At 40.4% G+C, this 20,371-nt stretch overlaps 1 protein-coding gene across 1 annotated transcript in view; it reads left to right on the top strand.

Moving 5' to 3' along the window:
- vwa8 (von Willebrand factor A domain containing 8) overlaps positions 1 to 20,371 on the top strand; it is a 284,869-nt gene that overhangs the window by 151,643 nt on the left and 112,855 nt on the right. The window contains exons 27-31 of the mRNA XM_062533722.1: positions 1,767 to 1,875; positions 1,958 to 2,096; positions 8,710 to 8,897; positions 16,237 to 16,365; positions 16,465 to 16,529. Coding sequence (XP_062389706.1) covers positions 1,767 to 1,875; positions 1,958 to 2,096; positions 8,710 to 8,897; positions 16,237 to 16,365; positions 16,465 to 16,529 — 630 coding nt within the window. The remainder of the gene's footprint in view (positions 1 to 1,766; positions 1,876 to 1,957; positions 2,097 to 8,709; positions 8,898 to 16,236; positions 16,366 to 16,464; positions 16,530 to 20,371) is intronic.

The raw sequence follows: 20,371 nt of genomic DNA, 5'->3' as shown, positions 1-20,371 counted from the left end.
CTGTACCGAAACATGTTGCGGTGTACTCACACGTGATGAAGACGCACCTTCGCTCACCCCCCAGCATTCCGAACTCCGCCGTTTTCAGCCGAGCTTGCAGTAGGCTTGAATCTATTAGATTGGGCATCACGTAGCCTATGCAGCTAAATCGCTATTTTAAACCATTAAAACAGTTCCAAGTAACTCCACACTGCATTGGTAGACTTCTGAGGGTCCTGACATTTAAAACGAGATACTGAGAACTTTGGAAATGCACAGGAAGTTTATTAAAAAAGACTGTTTACAAGCAGTACCTTCATAGAATCTCTCCGCTGGGCGCCATCTTGTAATCAAGTTGCGATAAGCAGACTGACGAGCACGAACGAACAGGAAGGACAGGGGAACTTGATTACAAGATGGCGCCCAGCGGAGAGATTCTATGAAGGTACTGCTTGTAAACAGTCTTTTTAAATAAACTTCCTGTGCATTTCCAAAGTTCTCAGTATCTCGTTTTAAATGTCAGGACCCTCAGAAGTCTACCAATGCAGTGTGGAGTTACTTGGAACTGTTTTAATGGTTTAAAAATAGCGATTTAGCTGCATAGGCTACGTGATGCCCAATCTAATAGATTCAAGCCTACTGCAAGCTCGGCTGAAAACGGCGGAGTTCGGAATGCTGGGGGGTGAGCGAAGGTGCGTCTTCAACACGTGTGAGTACACCGCAGCATGTTTCGGTACAGTTAAGGTCAATTTCACACCGGAATTCTCCTTTAAATAGCAAATAATCACATCTGGCTTTAATCACTTTGCCCCTTCCTGTTCGGTCCTGGAGAGAGAGCTCACTATTGTTTTTTTTTATTGTCCACATCAGTGTTAGCAAGAGCCAAGACTAAAAGACTTGCAATAATATCAAACACACTTGATATTGTCGTAATGTCAAGACTAGAAAAAGACTGACTTAAAACCATTAGGATTGCCACCTTACATTATACAATCTAGAGGACAGTATCAGCATTTGCAGTGAGGGTGCAGGAACTTCTGATTGTCACTATCCAATACCATACTTGTACAACTTCAAAGTCACACATCCTGAATTTCAAGATATATAAACTAAGAACACACGTGCAGCTGGCAGATACATTCATACCAGGCTTGTGCAAAATTCAGAATTGAATTGAGACTTGACTTTGAATTGAGGTCAAAAATAGGATGCAGAATTACATTTCGAATTTGAATTAAAGGAAGTAGAATTGAAATTCAATGAAATTCGTAGAAATTCATATACATCATTTTAAGGGTAGTGTTCAATAATGAAGCTTCAAAATATGTGAGATATGATTGCATCAAGCACACAACTTATAATCGAAAACAGTAACCAATTACATCTCGAAGTAACCTTCCCAAAACTGAATATATGTGAGATTCAACACATTCTTCACGTTGTGTGACGGTGGAATTGTTTTGAATTGTCATGCATTGATTTCCATTTCCTGTCATTCCAATTCAAATTCAAATTCAACTTCCTGTGAATTGACTGGAGGCCAAGTCTAAAATGTTTAATTTTGCTCAAGCCTGATTCATATAAACAATTATGGTCCTATAAGTATATTGCTGCTTCTCAAAGAAAAAACAGTTTAAGGAGGCAACTTAATCTCTCCGACAGCCATGTTCTGTTATTCATTTGACACATAGGTGTATAAGAGATACAAATCAAGATACATTTGAAAAGTGTACCAGTGAATTGAGTTATGGCCTAGATGGTAATTATAGGTGCACCCTTTCCCTAAGGTTGCCTCTTCCTGTGTGCAAGATGTCTGGATACTGGACCATAAATCAAAGCGGAAATGCACGGCGCAAACTCTTGTGCCCTACTGAATCTTCTAAAATAGACATCAAGGTATGAGCTTGTTGCACACTGTAATTGCTTATATTATTTTGTAAACCTTTTATAACAATGATCAATCTGCTTTGTACTACAGGGCCCAGTCTTCCTGCGTGTTCAGCCTTATGACATTGAGAGACATGAGTCCAGAGCGTGGAGCTTCACTGAAGAGCACGCCCACTGGCAGATCCCTATCAATGAGGTCAACATTGTATGTGATGTCACCACTGCAAAGGGTACGTATCCAGCAGAAAGACCTTGCGCACATACACACACACACTCAAACAAACACACACACACACACACACACACACACTCACACAAACATATCCAGCACATGTAAATGGCACCAAACACTTTTGGTGTATGGTGTACTGTAAAACTTTCGGCAAGTGCTTAGACATTGATTTCCTTGACAGTAAGGGGCTGTCGGATGCCAAGTGCGACCAAATTCTTCTGTTGACTTGCTCATAGGGGACTTGTCACACAGATATCAGGTGGAAAAGCACAACGTAAGCTTTCCAATGATATCAGTGTCTAGTTGCTGTGATAAATGGTTTCAAGAGAAAATTAATGTCATATTTGCATTCATCACACAGTTCTGCCTCCATCTCCACACCCATTACTCTCGATGAAATATCTCACTCAACTCTTCATTTAAAGGAACACTTCACTGTTTTTTCATATTAAACTACGTTATTCCCTTAACTAAGACAAGTTGATACATACCTCTCACGTTTCAATGCGCGCACTCAATGGCTCTGGCGCAAAGCGCTACTGTGATAGCACTTAGCTAGCCCAGTTCATTCATTAGGATCCAAACTAGAGTTCTCAACGGGCCTGAAAATTACAACCCGACCCGACCCGGCCCGTGGCTTTCAAAGCCCGAGCCCGATGTAACCCGACACATACAGTAATTTCCCGCATATAAGCCGCATTGTGTATAAGCCGCAGGACAGTGTTTTATGCAAATTAAAAGAAACAAAACCATATTAACACCATATTAATTGCCCCCCTGTATTGACCTCATAGCTGAAGAAATTTGGCAAAATCAATGTATAAGCTGTGGCTAATAGTCGGGAAATTACGGTATATGAATTATCTACCCGAACCCGGCCCGCGGCCCGACGCCGGCAGTCGAGTTTCCCCATGTTATCCTATGGAGACGGACGGTCGTTAAGGGCACAATTATGTGCAGTGGCCAACCTAAGTAACCCACGTAAAAACCTAGTGAAACGATATTTTCCACAATAGAAACATGATATAAATGGGGAAACTTACTATTCTTGCTATAAAAAAGGCAGAATCATCCACAGAGCATGATATTTTAATAACCGCTTCATACACGCTTCACTATGATGGCAATGAGTTGTTAGCTATTCACGAAGACGTAGCCTATTGCCCAGCAACAATCTACTGCCATTTTATTTTTTTCAAGGAGACGGCTTCTTAGAACTTGCACAGGAACTAATAAATGTTGGTGCGGTGCAACAGCACAGAACACATGCAGAGTTGCTGCAAGCTCTGTCCTTCCATCTCCCAACACAACGTCACGCCTGTCCCCGCTCCATGATTGCATGCACGTTTCATGCAGCAGCCAGACTTTCTTTACGGTACAGATAGATAGATAGACTTTATTGATCCATAAGGGTAAATTCATGATGATTCGCAGTAAACAACAGCGATGATTAATATTTTTTTTTCACTGAGCAGAAAATTAAGCCCGAGGACCGACCCGACCTGAGTCATCTGCTTATATTTTTTTAACCCGAACCCGTCCCGAACCCTGGGTCCCGTCGGGTTTTTCGGGCCGACCGGACCCGTTGAGAACTCTAATCCAAACAGAGATGAAGTTAGAAGCGACCAAACACCTCCATGTTTTCCCTATTAGAATACAGTTACACGAGTAGTCACACGACCAAGTATGGTGAGACAAAATAAAACGTGGTGCATTTCTAAGCAGGTAAAAAAGGGATAGCTATATTTTGTGGCGGAATAACACTTGGGAGCACTTAGACTCGGCGCAGTAATATCCTCACTCCAAAGTGAAACTGAAAGTTATGATGATATTACTGCGCCGAGTCGAAGTGCTCCCGAGTGTTATTTCTGCCACACAATATAGTGGTGCATTTGAAGGACTCTGCTTGCACACAAGACCATATGGAACAGAGATTCCACTAAACCTTGCTTTACTAAAATCTGTTTGTGACTAGCAGAGTAAAGCCTGCATGCATTTGCTACTATTTGAACTCATAGGCAAAGGGAAACGAACTTCACCGTGGTCCCATCGTCAACGACAAAACAGTTCTGCACAATTATTTAATTTCACTATTGACTGACAAGGTGTTACCAGTGTTAAGGGGTTATATAGCCTGAAAAAAGCAACACTTACCCCGATAATGTTCGAATGACTGAATAAAAATCCTAAGGATATTTATCGTGCCAAGGAGTTGCTGCTTACATCTCATGACAGTGCATCCTGAGCTGTGCTTTATATGCTTGGTCAGTGGTACAGATGGTACGGGTTGAGAATGCTCCTTTCTTTCCCGCACATCGGGACTCCCGAAGCATCGGGACTTTAATTAAAACTGCAACCGCAAGGGGGCAACATAAGACCGCCTTAATAAAATGAAGGTTCGGCTCATACCGGAAAACACGGAAAAACCCGAAGACACCGCGCTGGTGACAAGCGGAGAAAAGAGACATCACGCTCGGCATGTCAGATTGCACTTTCAGAGTTTTCCAATGTTTTACAGCCTACCTCACAGCTGGCTCTCTCACTCGACGTAGCCTATAACTCAGTCAGTCCAGCAGAGATGCCAGAGCAACGTTTTGGTCAATGGAGAGGGAGAGAAATGCTCCGCATATCCGTCTCATTTAATCCGTCTCATTTAATCATTAAAATGAAGGTGATGACTGGCGAAATTATAATCAAACGACGTTTCAATAAACCATTGTTGAAATTAATGAAAATGGTTTTAGAAGCCTTCAATTCAACCTGAAAGACTCGATAGGCAACCTTAGATTAATTCATTAATTCATTACGGTTACAAGACCGCATTTCCGTGAATAGGCTATTGTCAAGGCGAAGACGAAAGAGATGGACAAGATGGACATTTAGGCTACATTTATGCTAGGAATACTTAGAAATGTGTAGGCCTATAGGCTATTTTAAAACGGAGGCATGTTCATTTTAACCGGCGACGCTGGGTAGCTTACCCAGCACTTGTTATCACAGATTTTGTCCCCACCACTTTTGACAACTGAAAATAAAATGTATTTAACAGAAATATCTTTAATACATGCCTATCATGTCACTTTACTTATAACCGTAGGCTACATGCATGGAGAAGATCGCGCATTTTGTAACATTGTAACAATGGATGGTCAGATATGCGATAGGGCAGTGAGGGTGATTCATTGTAACCATAGACTAGTAGGCCTAGCTCCGCAAAAGAAGTTTCTAGCAACTTAGAACTATATGGATCTCGTAATGCATGTTCATGTTGATTCAGAGATAGACATAGACTACCGTGGGCTACTGTGCGTCAATATAACAGCATTTTATCATGTGGTGAATTAATGACTAACGTCAGTTTAACATGTCAGAACTTTTGATCGGCGTTTCAAGTGCATGCCGCGAATAAATGAACTCAACTGACTGAATCCTTTAGGCTATATTTGTTGGCTAAGCGCAAAGGTAATGACACTCGAATTGTGGCGTAACTGGTTGAGGCATCTCTATCACACGTCAGCGACCGGGGTTCAAAACCTACTCCACGAACCTCTCCGGAACCCATTAAGACAAAAGGCATTATTTTATTAAAAAAATGAAAGTTTTGCGATTTTTTTATGATTGCGATGTCTGCTGAAAAGAAAAGTTAATATGTGAATTCGTGGTTCAGCGCGCGCACACACACACACACACACACACACACACACACACACACACACACACACACACACACTTTTACATTTACATAATAGGGCTCGGGCACACGCCTTGCATTCTAGGAATATCGCCGCCATTTGGTAGCGCACTGAACGTAATATCCATTCAGAATTCAGATGCACAAGACAAGAAGCAGAAATATAGTAGCGATTTATTCTTTTCCTCTTGCGATCGTGGGTTGCACTGTTACACCCCACTACACAGCAACATACGACCAAGAAGGCAAAAACTAAGTAACAGGAACACACTAAAAGGCGGGAGTAAATCCATAGTAATCCATAGTAAACTAGAGTGAAGCTGCCAATGTGGCTGTGCCCGCGAAGTTTTGATGTCATGATCCCGAGCCCTAGTGTCAGGAAGTGTCTGTCGAGAGAGAGGGGGAAGGGAGGCAATCGTCCTCAATGCCGTATATAGGTAGGCTATAATGTCTAGTGAACTGGTTAGACAAGTGTGGGGGAGGGGGAATGATCGCAAAAGACAATTGCTCTTCATGAAATGGGTAGTCTCACAGACGGCCGTCGATTTTTAAACGTAGCCTACTACATCACTTGCGAAATCGGACGTGGCACATAGCCTAATGATTAGGCTACTGGATTTAATATAGCAAGTCCATAGACTTTGTTCATCCTATATTAGCCTATATTAAAATGTAATGTGCTGCGGGGAAGCATTGGGGAAGTCAGTTTAAGTTGTCCTGTAACAATTTGCCTCTTATTATAATCAAGAGTACACAGCCACTACGCACATAATAGCCTAGGTTACGGGCTGATGCGAGCAACCCCATGCAAAAGAAGGCCTTAAGTTAACGGACTGAAGGCCTGCTTACATGTCAAACATGCATTAAATCTAAGAAACGAAAAACACAAATATCATGTATTGTGTCGTAAACAGTTAATGACTTCGTGGCCACTATGCGCAACTGCATCGCGCAGTGAGCTGAAGGATAGGAGGACCGACACTTATTAACACAAAGCTTTGTAAAGCACTAACAACCACCCCTCAAAGTTCATTGTCCATAAATCCAAACAATAAGCATAAAAATCCGACAATCCAAAATGATAACGAGATCTCCCAGAAACGAAAAACAAGTTTGTTGAGTAGCCTAGTCCTTCCAACAATCTCAGCTTTTGCGTTTGTTAGATAAAAGGCATCCTGTCCTGCTGTATTCCAATGAGAAAAAAACATCCACAAGGTAGGCTAAGGGTCACGGTAATGCAGCATGCAGGAATCTATATACGCACAAAACGAATGAATGGTTATATCGCCCAAAACGAATGAATGGGTTCGGAGAGTCGTCTGGCTGTGTCAGCAGACTGCAGTCGGTCTCGAGGGGTTAAATAGCGCACGTACTTGAATTTTAATCTGAAGAAGACCACACGGTCGAAACGTCATTCCTTTGTGCTAAAGAAAATTAAATCAAATCAAAAAAGAAGGATTTCAAGTGTGCGAACCTTTTTCCATTTTTTTTATGATTTACTCTTGTTCTGCACCTTGACCGGGGATGTGCACAAACTTTTTTACTACACTTGAATTTTAAACCAACTCTTCTCTAGCCTATATCCTATAGCCATACTTTAATAATCAGATATTATGCTCATTTTTGTAGGCTACACCTCAACGGCAAGCACGCACGCAAATGCTGCTTTTGCACATCTACAATATTGGCCAGGCTATATAGAATAGGCTTTTAGGACTGTATTTTGCCTTCGTGCAACTTTAGTTGTGCTCAATCTAAATTATTGTCAGTAAGGATAGGTCATATTACCAAATGGCGAACCTCGAAAATTATTTAGGATATAGAGCCGTGTCCATTACGCATGCAGTTATTTTTTAGGCTATTGTTTTATTTGAGTGTTTTTGTCTACCATGGCAAACATAGTTGAAACGTTCGCTCTAAACGTATGTATTTCCAATCGGGAGAAGCAGCGGACAGGAGCGCCACCACAAGCAAGCACTTCTAGCCCAAATTAACATGGCAACGTTGCCTATGACTAAAGTGTCTAAGTAGGCTAGTCCTACTAATATTACATTTGATTGGTAACATGTTTGTAGCGCGCCAGTTTACCCATCCCCTACATCAAAACAGCTTAGAATCAATCAAAGAATCAGCTGTGTCGGCGTTAGGCCGTAGGCGATTTTCTATAACCATTTCAACTGTCAATTTCAACAATGGTTTATTGAAACGTCGTTTGATTAATTTCGCCAGTCATCACCTTCATTTTAATGATTAAATGAGATTAAGGAGTCGACTATTGACGGATATGCGGTCTTCATCATTAAATGCAGCTGAAATGCGGAATGAAACTTTCTGCCACCTGGTGGTTGTTTGGGTACATTGCCTTAGCCTCGAAAAAAATCGGCTTGACAGCCTGCGGGATCTCTTCGGGAGTCCCGCGGGAGAAGGTGCATTCTCAACCCGTACCCACTGTAAGGGTTTTTAGAGCGTAAGGGTTTTTAGAGGGTGTAAGCAATTTTTCAAGTCATGCCCTATAAGAGAAAGCAGGATCTGTGATGTTGAATGGGGTCCTTTTAGAAGCAAAGGATATAACATGTGGCATACAGCAAGGTTAAGTTGTCAAACCAGTTGCATGCAGTATTTGATATAATTTTACAATTGTATTGGGTCTGACTTGGGTTGGTTCATTTCATCTACTGTTCCAGACCATACGTCTTTTAAGAAAAACTTGTATTGGCAATATATGCACAACACATGCCAATCTCGTGGCAGGATAATAATGTGACAAAATCTTTGTCACTTCATATGCATTTGCAGAAATGAAAGCAACATCAATGATGTAGCAACAAGCTACCCTTCATTAGACATTTTCCTGTCATAAATCATGCTGTTCATATTAATATTGCAGACATAACATATCAACAACTTTGTATTATTTCAGATGTCATCTTCGTAGCCACTTGTAATCCAGTGTCCATTTATGCCATGAAAGAGAGAGCAAATGTGTTACATTGGGTGGACCTCTATGACATCTTCCCAAGAAGCATCAGTGGTGTCTGGCAGCCTCTGATCACCATAGCACCACTTGGTGGACCTCTTGAAGGCCAGGTGATTCTGCATGAAGAAGAGGTGAGGTCATCCTGATGAGTACTCCTCTAGAACAAGGCCCACACAAATCAATACAAATCATTGCGGCCTGTATTATTTCAGCATTTATTATGTTCATTTAATGTGTGGGGAAGTCTGGAATGATGCCAACTTTTTAAAAAATATAATCATGTCCTATACAGTTGGATTGGGTTCTGTTGAAACATTGAAAAAATACATCCAGTTCAACTCATCACAATCATGATCACATTTTCTTTGGGTCAAAATTGTGCATGCACTTTATTAGTGTATCTTTCGATATTAGTGTGCGTTCAGCAAATTTGTCTTGATAAGACTCCTTCACATAAGTCAACATTCTTTTGAGAGAGCGCTAGGTAAATCTCTTCATACTAAAACAATACCAAATCAAAGATTTTTTGATTAGTAACACTCTGCAGTGTAGAAACTGACCAAATTGAAAAAAATCCCCGGCAACAACAAACTACAGGGTTAGTACATTTGGAAAAGTTAAGTTAAATTTGAAAATAGCAATATCCAGGCCTAGAAAAGTTCTGGAAAACGAAAAACACACCAAACGTTTTGGAAAAGTCAGGGAAATTTGCTTCAACCATTTCAACTGAGATGTATCTCATTTGGGCAGAACATGTCACACACTTCCTTGTGTCTGTCGCGCAGAGAACAGAGATCTGTCTTTTCTGAAAGGAGCTACTCTGCCCTCCCTACCAGACATCCACGTGAATTCTGTTGACGTTAGCCTACCACTAACGTTATGTGTAAACAACAATATGGCATACAGTGCCCTGCCCTCCAAAAGTATTGGAACACATGCTTAAAGTTAAATATAAAATCTGATGATCTTAATGCCTTAAATGAAAAAATGAGGAAGTATTCAACCTTTAAGGACATCAATTTCCTTTGTGAATGAATAATGTATTGTAAATAATTATCTGCGGTTGTGTTTAATTTAACTTCATTTAATTGACATGTGTATGCCGCTCTGGATAAAATTGTCAGCTTAATGAATGAATGTGAATGTAGTATTTACAACTCATTTGCAAATGTGTAGCAAGGCATAAAAAGTCCTCTCTTTAGATGAGGCCACAAAATATCTTTAACTAATCACTTGTAACTCCTGAGTTAATCATGAATTATAGTATTAGGAAGTGGTTTATAAAACATGTATTCACATCCTTACTAATCATTAGTGCATATGTAACAACTGTTAAATAATGATAATAGTACTTCGTTAACAAAATGTTATTGCATGATATATTAACTCATTCACTGCCTTTGACGTCTTTAAACGTCAATTTAGACACATACGTTGACTGCCATTGACGTCTTTAGACGTCAATTGCCGTTTTCAATGGGGAGGGCTCCTGGGTGGGCTTGGGAACGATCTGGCAGAGTTTCAGGCTTGTAAACAGACTGCACTAGCGATCCGAACCTCTAGATGGCAACAGTGCCATTTGGATCATTAGTATCTGCCTAGAGTGCACAAGTCATGCAGAGACAACTAGCAAAAACACTGAAGATCGACCACAGTGGATCTAGTTTGCACGTGATGCAGGGAATAAATATGCTTACTTCTTACATCAAGGATGGAAAACACGTGAACGGTATGATCCATTTACATTGGATATTGCGATATAGACTAACAACAACCTTGCTAGTGCTAGCTTGCTAAGTCTAGCATCCTGTTCAGAGTCTTTAGCGACCATCAGAGTCCCTAGCAACCTTGACGAGACTGACGAGATAACAGTGCAATCGTGGTTGACATACTACTGAAACGCTAACGTTAAAAAGTTGATTTTCACAAAAAGATCGTTTTCTCCATGTTTTGGTCAAAAACAGGTGTTTTTAGCAAAACTAACCCATGTTCTACTGACGATTACTAAAGAACGGAAAACGATAGAAACTAGCCGTTTTTTCCTGGTGAAAGAAGAGAGTCTACTCTTTCATTTGGTACCTTCGGTGTTTACATAGTCATAAAGCTCACCGTTCGGTGGATCTTGGAAAAACAGTCAAAATGCTGTAAAACGTCTGGCAGTATGGAGCGCTCTGCACTGAAAATCGCTGGCAGCCAATGAGTTAAGTATTAGCAACAATCTATACATATTTTAGAAATAGGCTTATTCACTATGAACAAACCAATCATAACTTTGTGAACAAATGATTAACTGATGGTAAATTATGCATGAACAATGAATTACTAATGATGAACAAACTATTAACTAATAGTTAACAAATGCTTAATAGATGATGAATTGTGTGTAGTTATTATAGTGTTACCATTACAATTTCATCAAAACAGTGATCAAGCACATTTATGGGAGGTTATTGTTTTGTTACTGTAAAATGAGAAAGAATGCATCATTCATTTAAGTATTGTCAACTATAGTGAGGATAGATAAATGTTAGTGTAAAAAAATATGCACATATCATGCATTGAGGGAATAAACATATGCAGCATGCCACTGTATCAGGTTTTAAGCTCTGACAGCAGACTACATGACTACATTTCAAGTCAGTCAAGTCAAGTTTATTTATATAGCGCATTTCATACACAGAGGTCATTCAATGTGCTTTACATAAACAAAAACCAAACAGTAATAGCAGATAAAAGCATAGATGAGCAAAGAGGAATAATAATAATCATAATAGTAATAATGATAAAATAAAAAAATAAAAAGAAAGCAATAAAGAAAAATTAACATAAAAGACATAAGGTGGAATAACAAGAAGACAGGTCTGTTTTTAACAGATAGACTTTGCCAGAGTCTAATTTAGCAAACCAGTGATAGTGATCCTTCTCAAACACCCAGAGCTGTTGCCACTCTTTGGAGATTCGTTGACGTAGGCCCATCTGTGTGTGCACACAATATTTCCTTTCTTACTGGGGAGACCTTAATGTCCAGGGCCGATAGCTCAGCCGTCACTGACGCTGACTACCACCCAACAAAAACTATCCCCAAACGGGGGCCCTACTCACCTGAATCTCCCTTTGCCCAACCAGGGGCAGAACGTAGTACTTAAAAGGAACAAACCAGTACTACTCACCATGAGTGCAATTCTCCGGCATGTTGAGGGATCACACACATCAGGTTTCAATTTCCAAAACAAAATAAAAACTTATAAGGAAAGCATAACATCATTTAAAAATAAAGATTAATAAAGAAAGCATAAAAGACTCAAGGTGAAATAATTAAGACATTTAGCAGAAAGCATCTGAGAACAATTTTGTCTTAAGTCTAGATTTAAAACTGGCTGCAGTTGGGGCCTTTTTAATGTCATCTGGAAGTTGGTTCCAAAGCTGAGCTGCATAGCAGCTAAAAGCTGCTTCACCATGTTTAGTTCTAACAGCGGGTTTTACTAACAGGTTTTTCTCCTGAGACCTGAGAGGACGAGAAGGTGTGTACTGCTGAAACATGTCTGATAGGTATTTAGGTCCTGCTCCATTTACTGATTTATAAACAAGCAGTAGTGCTTTAAAGTCAATTCTGTGACTTATTGGAAGCCAGTGCAGAGATTTAAGAATTGGAGTAATGTGCTCAGTTCTTTTTGTTTTTGTGAGAACCCTAGCTGCTGCATTTTGAATCACCTGAAGCTGTTTGATAGTCTTTTTAGGAAGGCCTGTGAACAGTCCATTGCAGTAATCAACCCTGCTAGAGATAAATGCATGAATGAGTTTTTCTAAATCATGTTTTGACATTAGCCCTCTCAGTTTGGCAATATTTTTGAGGTGGTAAAAAGCTGATTTAGTTATATCACTGTCAATTAAAGGAGAATTCCGGTGTGAAATTGAGCTTAACTGTACCGAAACATGTTAAGGTGTACTCACACGTGTTTTAGACGCACTTTCACTCACCCCCAGCATTCCGAACTCCTCCGTTTTCAGCCTAGCTTACAGTAGGCTTGAAGCTATTAGATTGGGCATTACGTAGCCTATGCAGCTAAATCGCTATTTTTAAACCATTAAAAAGGTTCCAAGTAACTCCATACTGCATTGGTTGACTTCTGAGGGTCCTGACATTTAAAACGAGATATTTAGAACTTTGGAAGTGCACAGGAAGTTTATTAAAAAAGACTGTTTATTCAAGCAGTACCTTCATATCTCTCCGCTGGGCGCCATCTTGTGGTGAAGTCGCGATAAGTCGACTGACGAGCACAAACGAACAGGAAAGACAGGGGGACATATTGCAAACATTTTGAGCTTTGTTACTCATCATGCTCATGTAGACAGTATAACTATATATTTCCTATGGAATTACTTTAGCAATATGTTCCCCTGTCCTTCCTGTTCGTTCGTGCTCGTCAGTCGGCTTATCGCGACTTGATTCCAAGATGGCGCCCAGCGGAGAGATTCTATGAAGGCACTGCTTGTAAACAGTCTTTTTTTAATAAACTTCCTGTGCATTTCCAAAGTTCTCAGTATCTCGTTTTAAATGTCAGGACCCTCAGAAGTCTACCAATGCAGTGTGGAGTTACTTGGGACCTTTTTAATGGTTTAAAAATAGCGATTTAGCTGCATAGGCTACGTAATGCCCAATCTAATAGCTTCAAGCCTACTGTAAGCTAGGCTGAAAACGGAGGAGTTCAGAATGCTGGGGGTGAGTGAAAGTGCGTCTAAAACACGTGTGAGTACACCTTAACATGTTTCGGTACAGTTAAGCTCAATTTCACACCGGAATTCTCCTTTAATACACCAAGATTTTTAACAGTATCCTTTGCTTTCAATCCTTTTGTGTCAAGGAGAGTGGCAACCTTAAGTCTTTCCTCCTTTTTACCAAATACAATGACTTCAGTTTTTTCTTTGTTCAGCTGAAGAAAATTTTGAGACATCCAAGTGTTGATTTGTTCTATACACTGACACAGAGAATCAAGGGGACCATAGTCGTTAGGAGACAGAGCTAAGTAGATTTGTGTGTCATCTGCATAGCTATGATATGAAATCAAATTATTTTGGATGATTTGTCCAAGTGGGAGCATATAGAGGTTGAATAATAGTGGCCCCAAGATCGACCCCTGGGGAACACCACAGGTCAAGGACGTTGGTGTTGAGGTACAGTTGCCGATGGCAACAAAGAAGCTCCTCTGTTGTAGATATGATTTGAGCCAGTTGGTAACTATGCCTGTAAATCCAACCCAGTGTTCTAGTCTGTGTAGTAAAATATTGTGGTCAACAGTGTCAAATGCTGCACTAAGGTCCAATAGCACTAGGACTGATGTTTTACCAGAATCTGTGTTGAGACGTATGTCATTGAAAACCTTAATGAGAGCTGTTTCAGTGCTGTGATTTGCCCGAAAACCAGACTGAAAGTAATCAAAATACCCATTTGACGTTAAGAAGGTTGTTAGTTGATTAAAGACTACTTTTTCAATAATTTTGCCAATAAAAGGTAGATTTGATATGGGCCTGTAATTGTTTAGCTTGGAGGCATCTAGGTTAGTCTTCTTGAGCAGTGGCTTTACAACAGCTGTTTTTAGGGACTTAGGAAAAGTGCCAGACAGCAGTGATGCATTTACAATGTGAAGGACATCTGCGGCTATAAGGTGAAAAACAGTTTTGAAGAAATTTGTAGGCAGGGTGTCTAAGACACACGTGGAGGAGCTGAGAATCTGTACTGTTTTTTCAAGTGTTTCGTAGTCTATCAAATTGAACTCTGACATCAAGTTAAGTTTCCCTCTATTTGTAGCTGGAAGTTCCGGGTGTTGAATGAGTAATTTAGCAGATATATTGAGTCTGATTTTGTCAATCTTACCTTTAAAAAAAGATGAAAACTCATTGCATTTATTAGTTGAGAGAAGTTCGGGTGCTAATTGTGAGGGAGGATTAGTTAACTTATCTACAGTGGAAAATAAAACACGAGTGTTATTTGAACTTCTACTGATGATGTTAGAAAAGAATGATTGTCTTGCTTTGCATATTTCGGAGTTATATGTGCGGAGCATCTCTTTATGGATTTCATAGTGGATCTGAAGTTTGCATTTACGCCATTTTCTTTCAGTCTTCCTACACTCTCTTTTTAGGAGTTTAACCGCAGGAATCTGCTTCCATGGTGCTTTCTGTTTCTCCTTAACTTTCTTGAATTTTAATGGAGCAATGTCATCCATAATACTTGCCATTTTTGCATTAAAGTGATCCAGTAAGTCTTCTACAGAGTCTGACGGATTACTTGACGCCTGTGAGAGTGCTTGCTCAAAAAGAACACTTGTCTGTTCATTTATGACTCTCCTTTTTACCAACATAGATCTGTTCTGACTGTGTGGAGACATAGACACATCAAAAAACACGCAGAAATGATCGGATAACGCCAGGTCTTTAACTGCTGTAGAAACATTGAGACCCTTTGTGATAACGAGGTCGAGTGTATGGCCTTGAGAGTGTGTTGGCTCCTGTATATGCTGTGTTAGGGAGAAAGTATCGATTAGTGCAATGAATTCCTTGGCATAATTGTTTTCAGGATTATCCACATGCAGGTTTAGATCCCCTGATATGATAAGACAGTCAAACTCTATGCAAATGACTGATAGCAGTTCACCTAACTCTTCAAGAAAGACTGTCAGTGAAAAGTCTTCAAGACATTTCACTGACAAACAAGCTCCTACAGTACATTTGATAAAACTGTAACAATTTCACCAAATCTGTGATTTATGGGAGGGTAATGTAATATTTTTTTTCAATGTTCCCACCAATGTAATAATATCCTGCAAACGTAATAATTATTACGTTTGTGGGACACTTTTTATTACGTTAACAGTAGGCGACTGTTATTACATTTATGGGAAATTATTAAGTTCGCAGGATTATTACATTTTAAAAGTGCATATTTGTATTACGTTTGTGGTTTATTACATTTGTGGGAAGTTATTACGTTCGTGGGTGTTACAGAGGTGTCCAAGTTTATGGAATTAACAGACTCGGCAGATGCAGATGTCAAGTCTGTGTGAAGCACACTGCTTCAAATAAAGTTTCAGAAATGTGTTCCGTTGGAAATTGGCCAGGATCTCGCCATCATCAAGCATATCAGATACTCATTAGCTATCAGTTGCATCAAGACACAACCAGAAAATCTACATTTTCACATTTTCAAAATCAACAGTTTCTCTGAAATTTGTATTGTTTGGATTAAAAGTAGGAACTTAATTTTCCATAGAGGGCAGTGTAATGTGGCTTGGTGAGAAAAAGTGATTTCTTTTGTATCAAGGGTATATCAAATAAACATAGAGTACAACATTTTGTACTATAAATGCTATTCCATCTGTGTGCCAAGGCCATTCATAGTCCTCTAACCTAAAATTGGATAAACACACAATTGCTTTCTTTGTGTGTTTTTAACCTCTCGTCTGGTTTCTTTAGAGTAACACAGTGGTTCACTTGGACATGGTGACTGGGGCTGCACGCATGCTGCTTTTCACTCAGAATAAAGAAGAGCAAACCCACAAGAGGAGCCAGTCCTCTAACTGGTGGAACAACAAGGACAGTGAGGTAAAAGCTACAGCCACTGGCCTCATCAGCTCTTTATCACATATATGAAGATAATGTAATGAATATCTGCCTGTTTACCCTTGCAATCACTCTCCCTAGACTAACTTCAAAATGTGCCGCGAGTTTTCCGAAAAGAATTGGCTTCTTTTCTACAGACATGATGGGTAAGTTAGTATAATGAGGTCTATCTGCCAGCAGCTGGTACGTGGTTTTTCTGAGTTTACTTCCTGTTCATATAAGCAATTATTAGGGCCCGAGCACCAGTGGTGGACAGTAACGAAGTACGTGTAATTCGTTACAATACTTAAGTAGCATATTGATGTATCTGTACTTTACTTAAGTATTCATATTTGGTGAGACTTTGTACTTTGACTTCACTACATTTTTAAGTGAAAATTCGTACTTTTACTCCGTTACGTTTATGAAAACCCTCTCGTTCCATTTTGGCAAAGCGAATCACGTGTCTTAACTTAAGTACATAATCAATAGCCTGGAAAACCAGCGCCAACTGCTGGACGGCAAAATGTTTTGCCTGCATTTGGGTCTGGCCTCGGACCACTGTACATTTTGAAAACACTGCCCTGAATCTGGCAGATGGCAACTAAACCAATCACAACGCGGAGATATGTTTTGAATCAACGCGGGCGAGGCAGAGGGCTCTGGGGCGGGGTTTTGAGGGAGCATTGGCCTATAGGCACAGACACGGTTTGAAAGACAACGGGTTGTGCTCATCAACAATGTTCCGTTGTATCCATTCATCGAGGCCAGACTAAATTAGACATCCAATCCATTTAGGCTGGTTTATCAGGCTACATAATCAATGTACTTCGTCCACCACTGCCGAGCACCGAGGTGCGGCCACTGAAGTGGCGTAGGTGCAAGGCCCTATTGTTTTTGCTCAGATTATTAGGGCCCGAGCACCGAGGTGCGGCCGCTGTAGCAGCGTCTGCACCGTAGGTGCAAGGCCCTATTGTTTTTGCTCAGATTATTCTTATAATTCTCTCTTCGTCTTAGCCAGTGCGGCCTTTTTTCACCAACTTGGTATGCTCCAAAACTCTTGTAATTTGGCAGCTACATGTGGAATTACAGTCGCTACTCAGAGACAGAGCTCTGGCCACGGGTGTGGCTCAGGGACTCTATAGCGCCACCTAGCGCGATTTCTGTTGTGTTTGACACATACATGCACGAAAATGAACCACATTTGGTGGGCATATGGGTTGTATTAATCCAAACAACTTTTACATTGAAACTACATAGTAAATATTAAAAGAATTTGAATTATGTGAGATTTTCTGATTTTTGCACATCATGTATTTTGAAACACTTCTCCTAGACGGTTTATCGAAATCATGTCATTTCAGCAGTAAAATGATCTTGAGGGGTTGCCCAAGAGAAATTGCGAACAGATTTTTGAATTTCAAAAGTATATTGAAATGGCGAAGGTTTGAATCCAGGTATCTTATAAAAGAAACAAAAAGTTGGTGTTATAGGCAGAACTAATTGACTAATTGACAGTGACTAATTTGTATGAGTATTAGTTAGTGTGTTTGTAGTGACAGTCATATACAAAGTTTTGAATTTGGTGTTGTTTGTGTTTTTTAAAAGCGCATTAATGATTGTGGTGGACACAGTTTTAGCTAAAATATTTTGAAGCGAGTTGAATAATAATAATCATATTAACCTATGCTGCAATTTTGACTTTAACCACATTAACAGAAAGTGAGTTATTTAGGTTTTCATATGAGGATGGCTCTGTGTTACGATCTTTCCTCATCCGCGCCTTCATGTTGGTCCTGTTACACACACAGAACCACATGTAACCGCACACACATTACACACGCGCAAGCTTTCCAGAGAGTTACGCACACACACACGCCCTCCCCCTTGACCCCTCTGCCTCTACCCTCCCTCTCTCTCTTTCTGTCTCTCTCCCTATCTTAGCCCCATGCCCCCCCCCCCCCCCCCCCATTTGCATACCGACCCCCCACACACTCTCTCACCCATCCCCCATGCCTCTCTGGTGGTGGTAAGAAGGCCAACAGATGATAACCCAACTTGAGGATGAGAGAAGGCACCACAATCCTGCAACTTATTTGCCACGTGTGTGTGTGACAACACCTTGGTTAATAGATCTTAAACTTTCCTTAATATTAGACAATGATTAAAGAAGGCTTAAGAACGCTCTGTCGTGTTGTCTGTTGTGGTTGACACATACATTCACAAAAATGCACCAAATTTGGTGGGCTTGTGTGTTATTGCTATCTCTAGTCAGAGACAGAGCTCTGGCCTAGGGTGTGGCTTAGGGACTCTATAGCGCCACCTAGCGCATTGCCTGTTGTGGTTGACACATACATTCACGAAAATTAACCAAATTTGATGGGCTTGTGTGTTATTCCTATTGCTATTCAGAGACAGAGCTCTGGCCAAAGGTGTGGCTTAGGGACTCTATAGCGCCACCTAGAGCATTGTTTGTTGTGGTTGACACAAACATTCACAAAAATGAACCAAATTTGGTGGGCTTGTGTGCTATTGCTGCTGCTAGATAAAGACAGAGCTCTGGCCTCGGGTGTGGCTTAGGGACTCTATAGCGCCACCTAGCGCATTGTCTGTTGTGGTTGACACGTACAGATGGTACGGGTTGAGAATGCTCCTTTCTTTCCCGCACATCGGGACTTTAATTAAAATTGCAACCGCAAGGGGGCAACATAAGACCGCCTTAATAAAATGAAGGTTCGGCTCATATCGGAAAACACAGAAAAACCCGAAGACACCGCACTGGTGACAAGCGGAGAAAAGAGACATCACGCTCGGCATGTCAGATTGCAGTTTCAGAGTTTTCGAATGTTTTACAGCGTACCTCACAGCTGGCTCTCTCACTCGACGTAGCCTATAACTCAGTCAGTCCAGCAGAGATGCCAGAGCAACGTTTTGGTCAATGGAGAGGGAGAGAAATGCTCCGCATATCCGCCTCATTTAATCCGTCTCATTTAATCATTAAAATGAAGGTGATGACTGGCGAAATTATAATCAAACGACGTTTCAATAAACCATTGTTGAAATTAATGAAAATGGTTTTAGAAGCCTTCAATTCAACCTGAAAGACTCGATATAGGCAACCTTAGATTAATTCATTAATTCATTACGGTTACAAGACCGCATTTCCGTGAATAGGCTATTATTGTCAAGGTGAAGACGAAAGAGATGGACAAGATGGACATTTAGGCTACATTTATGCTAGGAATACTTAGAAATGTGTAGGCCTATAGGCTATTTTAAAACGGAGGCATGTTCATTTTAACCGGCGACGCTGGGTAGCTTACCCAGCACTTTATCACAGATTTTGTCCCCACCACTTTTGACAACTGAAAATAAAATGTATTTAACAGAAATATCTTTAATAGGCCTACATGCCTATCATGCCACTTTACTTATAACCGTAGGCTACATGCATGGAGAAGATCGCGCATTTTGTAACATTGTAACAATGGATGGTCAGATATGCGATAGGGCAGTGAGGGTGATTCATTGTAACCATCGACTAGTAGGCCTAGCTCCGCAAAAGAAGTTTCTAGCAACTTAGAATATATGGATCTCGTTATGCATGTTCATGTTGATTCAGAGATAGACATAGACTACCGTGGGCTACTGTGCGTCAATATAACAGCATTTTATCATGTGGTGAATTAATGACTAACGTCAGTTTAACATGTCAGAACTTTTGATCGGCGTTTCAAGTGCATGCCGCGAATAAATGAACTCGACTGACTGAATCCTTTATATTTCTTGGCTAAGTGCGAAGAGATTGACACTCGAACTGTGGCGTAACTGGTTGAGGCATCTTAATCATACATCAGCGACCGGGGTTCAAAACTTACTCTACGAACCTCCGGAACCCATTAAGACAAGAGGCATTATTTTATTAAAAAGTTTTGCGATTTTTTTATGATTGCGATGTCTGCTGAAAAGAAAAGTTAATATGTGAATTCGTGGTTCAGCGCGCACACAC

This window comes from Sardina pilchardus, chromosome 4 (genome assembly GCF_963854185.1).
Source record: "Sardina pilchardus chromosome 4, fSarPil1.1, whole genome shotgun sequence".
Lineage (NCBI taxonomy): Eukaryota > Metazoa > Chordata > Actinopteri > Clupeiformes > Clupeidae > Sardina > Sardina pilchardus.
The sequence above is the reverse complement of the archived record's forward strand: the minus strand, read 5'-3'. Positions and strand labels throughout refer to the sequence as shown.